The 12,737-nt window shown below is 47.7% G+C and overlaps 1 protein-coding gene across 5 annotated transcripts in view; it reads right to left on the minus strand.

The window, feature by feature from the left end:
• The window catches only part of UNKL (unk like zinc finger), a 121,656-nt gene that overhangs the window by 80,463 nt on the left and 28,456 nt on the right, over positions 1-12,737 (minus strand). For 4 of the 5 annotated variants that reach the window (XM_026650630.1, XM_026650631.1, XM_026650628.1 and 1 more), the window contains exons 5-7: positions 9,410-9,545; positions 8,011-8,128; positions 3,016-3,100 (exon numbers count right to left, since the gene is read on the minus strand). In XM_026650630.1, the coding sequence (XP_026506415.1) occupies positions 3,016-3,100; positions 8,011-8,128; positions 9,410-9,545 (339 nt within the window). Of the gene's footprint in view, positions 1-3,015; positions 3,101-8,010; positions 8,129-9,409; positions 9,546-12,737 lie in introns of those variants that run through there. The other variant, XM_026650632.1, reaches the window with a different exon arrangement.

Here is a 12,737-nt window from a genome sequence, read left to right on the forward strand (position 1 = left end):
GAAGAGAAGAGAAGAGAAGAGAAGAGAAGAGAAGAGAAGAGAAGAGAAGAGGAGTCAGCTGCTTCTGAAGAACCTCCAAAGATGAGAGGAGTCTCTCTCCCTTACAGCCATGGGGAAGGGGAGTGGGCATAAGAGACTTTGTGCCTCCCCTGCACAGTGGGGCAAAAGGGATTGCCTGGTCTGAGAAACTAGGGCCTCACTGAAGATAGGGGGAGATGCATACAGGATCTTAGGGGCCAAAGAAACAAGAGCCATGGGATAAGATTCTCCCTGTCACCTTTCTTATGAGATAGGGTCCCTGGCTATGGAGCCTCTCTCTCTTCTTCCCACTGGAACTATGGAGGGGTTCTTTTCTATTGACCATACTTGAGCAAGAGAGGTGGAATGTCAGGATTGCAGGACTGAGCTCAGAGCTGTTGCTACTGGCAGAGAGAGACAGAGAAACCACAGTGGTAAGAGCCACATAAGAACCTAGATAGAAAGGATGGGCCACTTGAATCTCCCATCACTACTTGATGTCAATCCAACTTTTGCATTCTTTTTACTCCCAGTAAATCCTGACCTGGCTCCCAGCTGCAAATATTTTGATGATATGGGAGGAAAGGAAGTAAAGTCTTGACCTAGTTCTGAATACCCCTCCCTATGTTGCCACTATTTTCTCACTGTCTTTTGTCTCTAGTGTTTTTATGAAGAGCCTGAACCACATATGCTCCACACACTACTCCTGGGGGAATTCTGCGTCACTGTGCGCACGCAGAATTCATGTCCCTTGCATATTTCTTTGCTTCCCCGCAGAAAAATGACTTTCTGACGAGGAAGCAAAGGGAAGCCACAAGAGTGGTCACCCGTCCCTCCCCAGCAGCATAGGCGCATCATTTCGGGCACCCAGCAGAAAAGTAATTCACTGCAGGGTGGGAGGGCTGGGGACGCCAAGGTCAGTGGCTCCTACCCTGCACTAGGCTCAGCTGCTAATCTCAGTTGGGCTGCAGCCGGGGAGGGAAATGACTTCCTCTTCCCTTGTAAGGAATGGCCAGGGCTGGGTCAGACCCACTCCCAGAAACCTCCTGCAGCTGCAGGAAGCTCCGCACTCCTCCCCCCCACCCGCTTCCTGCTATCATCGCTCCTCAGCTGTGGGGGGAGGGGCAGAGGAGTGCGGAGCTTCCTGCAGCTGTATGGGGAGCTGCTCCCCCATCCACCCAATCCCTGTACATCTGGACTCACCCATACCCAGACCACCCTCAACGAGCCCCCCGCACCTGAACCCTCACCCCACCAAGCCTCACCCCCTGCATCAGAAGCCCCTCTGCATTCAGACCCCCCACTGAGCCCCCTGCACCTGGATCACCCCATTTAGCCCCCCGCACCCGGACCCCCTTCTCACCAAGCCCCAACCAGCTGCACCCAGACCCTCACCCCACCAAGCCCCCACCCCATTCCCCCAACACCCAGACCCCCCACTGAGTCCTCCACACCCAGTCCCCCTTGCTAAGCCCCATCTCTCCACACCTAGATAGCCCTTGCTGAGCCCCAAAGACCTTCACCTGGACCCCCTGCAGAGTCCCATTTCCCCCTAAACCTGGAACCCCTCCAATGAGCCCCTGTGAATCCAGATCCCCCCCGCAGCCGGACCCCTCACTGAGCCCCTCACACCCAGATTGCAACACCCTGAACTCTCTCACCAAGTACCTAGATCCCCTCACACTTGGACAAGCAGGCTTAGTCGATCCCACACCTGGATCGGGGGCCAGGGCTGGGCGTGCATGCAAGACTCTGCCCTTCTCACCTGCTATCTTGGTGCGCCTGGCACGGAGGGGCAGGGCCCCGTGGTGTTTGTGGGGCAACCCCAGCCCTTGCACTGTGTCAGGGTCAGGAGCAGCTTCACGGCTGAGTTTATGTCCCATGGGGGCAGGGGGCTGCAGGGTGATTTCTCACCTCCATGCAGCTAGTGCCCTGTGCTCCCCACTGCCATGCTTGGGGCTTCCACATTTATTTATTGACAAATAAAATATGCAGACTTTGCAGAACTTTAAAATATTGTGCATGGAATTTTTAATTTTTTGGCCCAGAATTTAATTTTTTGGTGCAGAATTCCCTCAGGAGTAACACACAAATCACCACCCTTTCTGCATCATTGGATAGTGTGAGTGGAGATAGGGGATTGTTCTTACTGAAGTCAATATAAAGTCCCAATTTCTGTCTCTGGTGCACTGGGCTGAGTTGTTTCCTCTTTCCCTGAAACATATGCAGTTCCCATCAACAGCACTTGACCCTGAAAAATAGGTTTCTGCTGTTTTGTTCACAGAGGAAATACTTAGTAAATTTATTTATCAATTGGAATGTAGGGCTCCAGCATTTCTAGGAACTTTATGACTGCTAAAGTATCACACCTCTTCAATGTATTCATCTTTTTCATATAAGTGAAAACAGAACCTAGGAGAACTCTAAAAGGATGTGCCTCTTTCCTGCTTCCTGGATACACAGCCTGGATGTGCTGAGAATGGGAGAAGGTAAGGGAAGCATCACTTGTCCATGGCATCTCTCTGCAGATTACTAAAACACCATGCCCTGCAAATACTTACACACATACTCACCTTTAAACATGTGTTGTTATAGTCATGTCGGTCCCAGGATATTAGAGAGACAGGTGAGTGAGGTAAGAAGCTTGTCCAATAAAAGATATTACCTCATTCACCTTATCGCTCTAATACCTTTAAACATGTTAGTAGTCCCATTGAAATTGATGGGGCTATTTACATGCTTAAAGTAGAATATGTACATAAGTGTTTGCTAGGGCCTAAATAAACAATAGGTACAGTCCATTTCACAAGTAACCCATTTTCCACTTCCACTGTTGCCACAAGGAGTTTGATGCAAAGTAGTGATGAAATCATAGATGCAAGGTAACAGAACGGGATAAAACACTTTTTTAAGGTGAAATAAAAAACAAACATTCTCTACTGCATGATCGTGGGAATTTTATTAACATTGATACAAAAGAACCGTTCTCATACTCACTTTCAACATGTGCAAATGCACAAAATGGACCCCGCGGGCAGTAACCTGTTTGGCGGATGTCATTGCACTTTGTAGATTTGTAAATCTAAAAAAATAGAAAGTGAATAACTTTAAAATTATCTGGGTGCTAATAGCATAAGAGCTCAATCTATTCAGTTTAACAAAGAGAAAGTTAAGGGGTGACATGATTACAGTGTATAAGTATCTACCTCGGGAACAAATATTTAACAGTTGGCTCTTAGTTCTAGCAGAGAAAGGTGTAACACAATCCAAAGGCTGGAAGTTGAAGCTAGACAAAAATCAGACTGGAAACAAGGCATAATTTTTTAACAGTGAGGGTAAATAACCATTGGAACAATTTACCAGAGTCGTGGTGGATTCTTCATCACTGACAATTCTTAAATCAAGATTGGATGTTTTTCTAAAAGAGAAGCTCTAGGAATTATTTTTAGGAAGTTCTATGACCCCTTTAGTCATCTCTTTCCTAAGCTGACCAGTCCCAGTTTTTTAAATTTCTGCTTGTATTGAAGCTGTTCCATATTCTTAAAACAGGAGGGTATAGCCCAGGGCCACTGTTTTGAGGACCCAGCAGTCTGATGTTATCACGGTCCATGCAGGGAGGGAAAAAAGGCGGTTGGAGAAACATAGGGAGGATGGATCCAGGGTACAGTCTGGTAGGTCACCCTCAAGCGCACCCTCAAAATGCCTGTTTGCCACCCTGTCTGTTGCGGGTGGCGCCCGACTGGGTAGAGGGCAGAGGTTGGTGGCTCTGGCGACATTTGTAGCCTCTGCTCTTTTTATGAGCCATCTCCTGCCTGGATTGGCTCCCTTGACCTTGTGGCTGTTGCGGCTTGAACCGCTTACGGGCCAGACGTGGGACGTAGAGCCCTAGGGTTTTCAAAGTAGTACAGGAGTCCTTTAACCCGTGTAATTTATTGTCTGTCTGCTCAGCAAACAGTGCCTGGCCATCGAAAGGAAGGTCCTGTATCGACTGCTGGGCCTCCGTCGATACGCCTGAGAGAAGGAGCCAGAACACCCTTCACATGGAGATGGCTGAGGTCATGGTGTATGCTGCGGAGTCTACCGCATCCAAGGCTGCTTGAAGGGCCACCCTGGCCACAGCCCTGCCCTCATCGACGATCGCCCAGAACTCTTTCCTGGTGTCCTCGGGAAGCGAATCTTTAAACTTGGCCATGGCTTGCCACATATTGAAATCATAGCAGCCGAGGAGGGCTTGACGGTTAGCCAGCCTCAACTGGAGGCTGGAGGATGAATAAACTTTGCGTCCGAACAAATCCAGCCTCTTTGAGTCTTTATTCTCAGGTGTAGCTCCCGGTTGGCCTTGCCTCTCCTGGGGAAGATAAGGAAGAAGTCAGTGCCGTGGGGTCTGCCACATCTATAGGTGGTCCAACCAACTGTTCCCTGGGGTCCGTGAGAGCCTGAGGGGTTCTCCCTTTGGGAACATCTGTTTCCAGAGGAGGGCGGGATACCGAGGCCGATGGTTTGTACGAGGCACCCGCCACTGACCTAAGCCCTTGGGGAGGCTGGGTAAAACCCCATGGGTTCCCCAGGTACCAGGCAGCCAGCCACTGGCCCTAGGACCATGGAGCAGTTGACAGTACCGCCAACGTCGAGCATACCACCGGTGCCGGGGTTTGGCCTGCCAGCAACGACTCCTGCCCGGTGTCGGAGCTCGACGATGAGTGATAGCTCTTAGGCGACCATGAGCAGGTGGACTGGCGACCCAGTTTGCTGCGGTGCCAATCGCTGCACCTCGATGGGGAGCTCTCTACTCGGGACAAGTCCCTTTTGCGGGTCCTCGGAGACCAGCGGCATTCAGCGGATTGTCAACGGCATTCCAGTGATCTATGCCTCATACTGCTCAACTGGTACCAGGATCCGGAGCACGTCAATCGCTGGGAAGACCTTCTTACCGACCAAGAGGATCTGTTTCACGGCGATGCATATCAGCGAACTGATGACTCCGCTCAATCGACTCTGTTGGGCCCGCGAACAGTACCAGGTCATGGGTGAAGCACTGGGCCGGTCTCAGTGCTGTTGATGCCGGGAGGGGCACACTTCTACCGGTCTGTGCCAGGTCACCGGCAAGGTGCCTCAAGCCCTGTGGGCGCTGCCCTGAGTCTGGAGACCGAAGAGGGCTGCACCAAGCGTGCCTCCCTGCCTTCAAGGCCTGGTGGCTCAGCGCAGGCAAGCGCTGGCGAGACGTCCCTCATGAAGGAGAGTGGTACCGCTGAGACGGGGACTTACGAAAAGGTCCCAAGGCGGGTTTACCCCTGGATCAGGGTACCGCCATAGCCGGTGTGGGTGGCACCGGTAGCGCCAAGATATCTTGCGCTGCCTGCAGGGCCTCGCGCATCAATGGGACCTCTAACTGATGAAGGCCTGCGTCACTGTCCAGTGTGGCAGGCATGGGTCGGGGTGGGCTAGACCGCTCGACCTGAGCTTGGGCCTGACTCCTGGTTGGGGGTACCGAGCCACCCTCCTTGGGCCTTGGCTCCCCTCCTGCCCCCTCCTTTCCCTTGCAGGATGTAGGAGATCTTCCTCTCCCGGGCTTCTTTTGCCGCTTGGCAGGTGCCGGGGAGGGGCATCAGCGCTGCTCCGTCGAAAGCGCCGGTGGAGCATTCCGAACCAATGCTGCGGTGTTCGGGGCACAGTCGGACCTCGACTGCTCCGGTGCTGGAGTTAGAGCCGCCTTCATTAGGAGCACTTTGAGACGGATGTCTCGCTCCTTCTTAATCCAAGGTTTGACGGACATGCAGATATGGCACTTGTCGCTTATATGTGACTCGCCCAGACACCTTAGATAACTGTTATGTGGATCGCTGATGGGCATTGGTTTTTTGCAGTGATCGTAGGGCTTAAAGCCTGGGGACCGGGGCATGCCCCATCCCTAGGCTGAGTTCCATTCATGACTAACCAAGTAAAACACACTAACACAATAAGGGATAACTATTAACTATTTTACAGGAAAAGTTTGTAACACTGAATGAAGCGAAAAGCTAGCCGAAGCAGCAGACATTCCAGCACTGTCACTGGTGGCAACAAGGAAGTGAGGGTGCAGGGGGCCGGCGGCACCCCTTATACTGCGGCATGTGCGTGCCACTCCAAAGGGCGCCAGAGCCGGTCCCCTACGGATACTGCTGAGGGAAAAACTTCCAGTACCGGTGCACGTAGCGAGCACACACACCTAATATGGAATGGACATGAGCAAGCACTTGAAGTAGTTAAGCTTACCAGCTTGCAATTGCCAGCTTCTTCTTGGGACCCTTTTTTTTTTGGGGGGGGGGGGGGGGGGGGGGGGGGGGAGAAGAGGTGGGGAAGGAAGAGATACCTATAGTGGATCTAGTCTTTTATGCACTTTCTCTTGGATTACTGTCACTTATCTCAATTTCCACTATCCTGAAGAGCAGCTCCTGGAATGCCTGGAAATTGGTCATGGCCCATGTCAGGGTTGGAGCAACTGCCTCAGAGGGGAATGATTATGACTCTTTAGAAGGGAGCAACTCTGATTCTGGGTAAAAAGCTCCAGCTATGGATGCCAACAGTGCCTTCAACCTCGCCCTTTTAGTGCTGTGATGGGGCTCTGCTCCGACAGCATAAGAAGGACCCCAGTAGGACAAATATGGCCATAGTGGCATGTTGTATAGGTAATGGCAAGGTTGTGGGTGGCCCATCCATTACCACTCATGCACCAGAGCCTGGTAGTAGGTGGTGCTGGAGAACTCTTTAGGATACCACTCCTCTCTCTAGACAATGCTCTGTGCTTGAAGCAAGGAAGAAGGAATAGCCCAGGGGAGGACAAGTATTTCTCCAGAAACAGCACTGTAGGGTGCGGTTCCAATGAGGCTACCAGGGCTGGTGCTGGGAGGAAGGTAGATCTTCAAAACACATATCTCGGCACCAAGGAGGAGTGGGTCAGTCAATGGGTGCCAGGATAGGTAACAAGACAGCTATTGGTGTTGACTTTGGTACTGATGTTTTTTCTCAAGCTTTCTTCCTTGTCAGTGTCATGCCTCTGCCTCTTCAAGTCAAGCAGGGTTTTGAGGACTCTACCCCAGATTTTTTTTTTCATTATTTGTATAATCATAGCACCTAGAAGCCCCAGTCATGTGCTAAGGGAGGGTCAACGTACTGTGACTTTTGGGGCCATGATTACGAGGGCATAAAAAATTCTAAGCTCATGCGCATGAGACCCATGCATACCTACAGTGGAATCCACACTGACAGAAATAATTTGTTTTCTTTTCTTTCCTTCTTCCATTGGTCTATTCAATTTTCCCCAATCAACTGCAATGAAACCTTCCTACTACTGTGATTATACCACAGAGGTTTACGACAAATGATTGTGATGTCACAGAAGTCACCATTATGACTTGACTGCAGGATCAAGAAATAGGCTGAATAGTGAAAAGGATTGTTTAAACCCAAATCTTACACCTTGGGGTTAAGAAGCATGGCAAAGAGAATTACAAATCAAATGAAAATGTAATCGGATCCATCTCCAAATACTGCAGGAGACATTATGAAGTTAACTTCTCTTTCATAATTAGAGTTCTAAAAGATGCTAGTAGGTGACTAATGTAACTGTACAAATGATATTCCTAGCAAACTGTTTTGTTTTAAAGCAAATATCTCCACTAATTCAACTACTACATGAACGACTCTCCAGATTCCATACAGCTCTGGATAAAATATATCTACTTTTAAGAAGACATGTGAAGTTACAGCGCTCTGAAGACAGATCACAGACAGACTTCAGAAATAAAATTGCTAGTATTAGTTAGCACATTAAAAAAGGCAACTTAAAACTGTTGCAGAAATCTTGCAACTTCTTTAACAGATCAGAAAGCTAATTTGATTTACTATATGATATGCCCATATGATAAGCGAAACATTTGTCTATTTCCATTATTAAGATAAACCATGTTCAATTTAACACACTAAACAGTGGGGAAAAACAACCTCAGTTCTTACCTCAGGATGGAACTGCTGTTCAGTACGAGAATGGCAATACTGACAGTTATCCCCATTTTCACACTTGGAAGGTTCACCCCACTCATCTGCATGTTTTACACTGGGGCAAGGAGTAGACCTGGAAAAAGTGAAATCCAAAAATGCATTTGTACTAATTCCCCAGCAGCAAACTCAAATATTTTCCCATTAAGTCCAAAGTAGCATCTCAGCTGCTGAAGCCCACTGTTTCCATTTCTGCAACAGCAGCTTATCTCCAGGGCCAGGCTTTGGGGCCTCTGAAGTCTAAAGATGTGGGCCAGGAATATTTTGGGAGCTCTTTGGGCAAATGCTCTTTTGGTAAAAGGATGCTTACTCCTGGGGGAATTCTGCCCCCCTTGCCCAGAGACCTGCACCCCCTCCTCCCGACAGCCCAGCTGCAGGGCCACCCTTTGCCCAGATACCCGCCCCACCCCCTCCAAGCCCAGCCGTGCCACCCCCCTCCCGTCCCCCGCCCAAACACCCACCTCCTACCCACAGAGCCTGATGCTCGGTCCCAGGCTTGCACAGTTTCCTGCGCACCGCCCTCTCCTTCCCTCAGGGCATGCTGGGAACTGCAGCTGCCGGGAAACCTCTAACTCTCTCCCCCTTCCCCCCCAACAGTGTCTTCTATGAGCAAGCTGGACTCTGCCAGGTCCAGCAACCCCTAGTGGCAGCCAGCAGCACTGCAGTCAATTTCTATGCAGGTAAGGAAATTATGTGCAAAAAACATTAATTTCTGCAAAATTCCGAATTGTGCAGTGACGCAGAATTCCCCCAGGAGTAATGCATAAACCACAGCTAAATTCAATTTCTCTTGTGTTTTGTGATGGTTACTTACAATCATGAGATTGTTAGGCCAATCCCATCAATACTGCACTACTGAACTGAGGGTACAGAAACTGAAAAACTACATTTCTTAGGCCACCAATTCATACTAAAAGTCAAATGTCAGTATGTTTTTTAACAAAGTTTGGTTATGAAAGTATTGCCTGAGGAAAGGAATTTGTAGCAGGAGGAACCAGCTAAATCCAGAAGTTATCAGCGGTCCTTTTGTCTATTAACAGCAGATGAAGGAGGATCAATTGAGATTTTGAATTGGTGCGAGGAGATGCAGAAACTGTTTCACCTCCTCTCAGGGAAGACTGATGTTTTAGTCACATTTTAATTACTTTCCTATTCAGGGCTGTCCAATCATTCTGAAGTTTGATTCCTATAGTTTTATGGGGCTTGTCACAAAAATCTAATACTGTTAAACTAGGTATATCCCGTTGCACTGTTAGTGTAATCCAAAGAAATAAGTCCCCTAATAACTGTTCTATTGATTCATGGGGGACATAGACCCATAGTTAGGAAAGCATGTTCTTAGTATTTATTTATGCACCTGTATTTGAATTTTCTGGGATTCCGTCTTCTATCTCGGCTGTTGTGATAATGGGGACATGCATAACCCTGGCGGCAGAGTCTGGGGGGTTTGGTGCATTGTTCTGTCTTGTAGCCAGCTAATACAAAATTAGTATCTGTAAACAGATTAACAAATTTAAAATATGTTAACACTTTAACTTTCATTTACAATACCTTTAATGAATCCAGGTACCAATAAAATCCTTGAAAGCAGTAACGTTTCGCTTTTCTTTTATATAAAAATCCTGGTTTGTGCACATCACTAACGCTAAGATTTTGTCATGGTTATTTTTAGTAAAAGTCACAGACAGGTCATGAGCAATAAACAAAAATTCACGGAGCCCGTGACCTGTCCCTGACTTTACTAAAAATAACCAGAGGCGGGGCTAAGGAGGAGGGAGGAATGGAGTCTTATGGGGGGGGGGCCCGACAGGCCAACACCCCCACCACGGATCGGGACACAGTCCCGGCTCCAGCGGCCACAGCAGGGGGCGCAGCCTTCTCCTCCCTCCCCCCCCGGAGCTGGCTGCAGTTGCAGGACAGGGGTGTGTGGCCCTGGCTGCAGTCCCCGCCGCAGCCCTGGGAAGCCATGAGGGGGGCACATAGCAGTTGAGGCCTGGGCTGGAACCAGGACCCTGCAGCAGGGGCTAACAGCTGAAGCAGAAGATGTCATGGAGGTCTGGTAAAGTCACAGAATCCGTGACTGCCGTGACCTCTGTGACTAAATCACAGCCTTACACATCACCATTCACAAACAATTAGGATGAGACCTGGATTTTATTGTCATTAGGCAGTCTGACTAAAGCTTTATCATTTTTATATTAAATACAAATTTTACCATCACAATAAGCACAAATAAAATACTAGCAGAATCCCAACACTACACAAAATATCCAGAAGCTCTCAATGTAAGTATTTTTTATTTTTTCCCCAGCATTCTTCATACAGTCTCAAAAATGTTAAAAGCAAAATAAAAATAAGCTCTTCAATATTAAAAATTTGAAAGTATATTATTCATTTTAGTAAGACGTAACTAGGACCTTATGCAACATTCCCTTCTGGATCCCCTTCAGTATGACTTTAGCATTCTTTACTTCACCAAACCTGCTCTTACTAATATTCTCCAATAAGATGGTCTTGACAAGGTCTCAGGGCCACTGCTCTATCCTTGTCCTTCTTAATCTTCTCCCTGCCTTTGATACTTCAGATCATTCCCTCTTCTCTGATTATACTTCCCCTCTTGGTTTCCACGGCTGTGTATTCACTTGGTATCTTTCCAATTGTTTCTTCAATATTTCCTTTGACAGTTCCTCTTACTCTCCCACTTTGCCAGCATCTCTAAGAGCTCTGTCCTTGATCCCTTTCTCGTCACTCTCTCTCTCAACAATCTCATCCCGCATGGTTCAACTATCTTCTATGTTTACTTCTTTACTTCTCCACTTAACTCGCCTTCGTACGTACAGTCACATCTCCAACTGTCTTCTAGTATATACTGGATACCTTGCCATTCCAACCCCGTTACCCCTATCGTCCCCCTCCCCGCCCCCAGCTGGGGCTGGGAGTAGGGTCATGTCACCAGGGGGGTGGGTGGTACCCAGACAGGGGTCAGAGGCTGGAGCCACAGCTGGGGGTGGATGCAGGGCTGGCAGCTAGGACCCCGGGGGGGGGGAGGGGGAGAGAGACCGTTAGCTGGGACCTCGAGGGGGAGACCGGCAGCCGGGACCCCAGGTAAAACCTGGGGGTGCTGCAGCACACCTCCCACAGCCCTAGTTCCTGAGCCTATGTTGCCATTAGCTAGATGTAAAAAAATTGAGCTCCTCCGTCTTTCTTCATAAAATCACTCCTTTCTCCCTTGCTGCTGACAGCACCATCATCTTCCCCACCACTCAGACTCAATCATAAGCAATTTTCACCTCTTCTCTCTCTACTTTCCATACATTCAGAGAGTTTCCAAATACTTCTATTTCTTTCTCCGCAACATGCAAACAGCCAACCCTTCCTATCAGTCCCTACAGATATGCTTATCTGTGCCTTGGGTTACTTCCTACCTTCACTTCAACAACTTCCTGCCTGACCTCACTAATTCTAACATTACACCCATCCAGTACATTGAGAAGGCAGCTCAAATAATTTTCCTCACTTTCCTGTTGGACAACATGTTTCTCCCCCTTAAATCCTTCCGCTGGTTCCCTTCATCAACTCTATCTAGGCTTCTCACTCCTTGCTTTCCAGGTCAATATCTGTTTGTCTCTCAGAAAGGATAAGAGCTGGACCAGGATGAGGGCAGGAGGAGGTAATTACACCCTTTTACCATTAAAAAAACAAGGAAGTGCAACCCAAAATAACTTTGACATGTAACATTACATTTGAGAATTTAAATTTATTAAGAGTCAGGGTATTCAAAGTTACAGCTCCACAGCAACTTATGTACATGCAGAATTCTGAATTATTTTAAAATACTGCTAAGGCAAATGCTTCATATGTACTAAAAGGTCAAAGTTATGGTTACTGTGGAAATTCTCCTGTATTAGCTTACTTGTACTGAATATTATAATCTTTAATTTAAAAAAGGAAAATGATGACTTCTTTGTTATACTGCCAAGCAAATTTAGTATCAAACCTATTTGTCACAACTTCCTCCCTTCCCCGCCACCAAGATTCTTCTCCAAGAAGCTATTTGAAAAACAAAGCTGAGAATCCACTTTGCAGTAGATGCATCCTCTTTGGAACACAGAAGCATAGGAATTACCACAATGGATCATAAAGCCCTAGTCTCCTCCAGGAAGTCCCTGCAGATAGCTTTCTGCTCGCTGCTGCTTTCCCTGGAGAGCACCTCTAGTTTCCAGACTCCCACCTGCCCTTTACCTGACTGTGTCTCACACTCTGTCCATCTAGGGCCAAGCACTCTCTGAATCGTTAATTGTTTTTAACATCTCTTGGAACTATGGGGAATTAACAGAGCATTTGGATGAAAAACAACTCTATATGTTTTGCCAATATTTTAAAAGGATAAACAAAATGACCCAGATAACTACAGACCACTTTGTCTGTCATCAATCCTGGGCAAATTCATGGAAAGACTGAATTGGGACGCAATCAGTGAAGAATTAAATGATGGCATCATAATTAACGTCTATCACCATTGTTTTATGAAAAATAGGTCTTCTCAAACAAGTTTCATATCACTTTCTGATGAGATCACATCTCTGATGAACAATATACTTAATAATATAACTGACATTAAATACTTAGACTTCCATAAGACATTTGACATGGCCCAGCATGCCATTCTGATTAAAAAAAAATCA

The sequence above is a fragment of the Terrapene carolina genome, unplaced genomic scaffold (assembly GCF_002925995.2).
Source record: "Terrapene carolina triunguis isolate 2854851 unplaced genomic scaffold, T_m_triunguis-2.0 Scaffold93, whole genome shotgun sequence".
NCBI classification, from domain to species: Eukaryota; Metazoa; Chordata; order Testudines; family Emydidae; genus Terrapene; species Terrapene triunguis.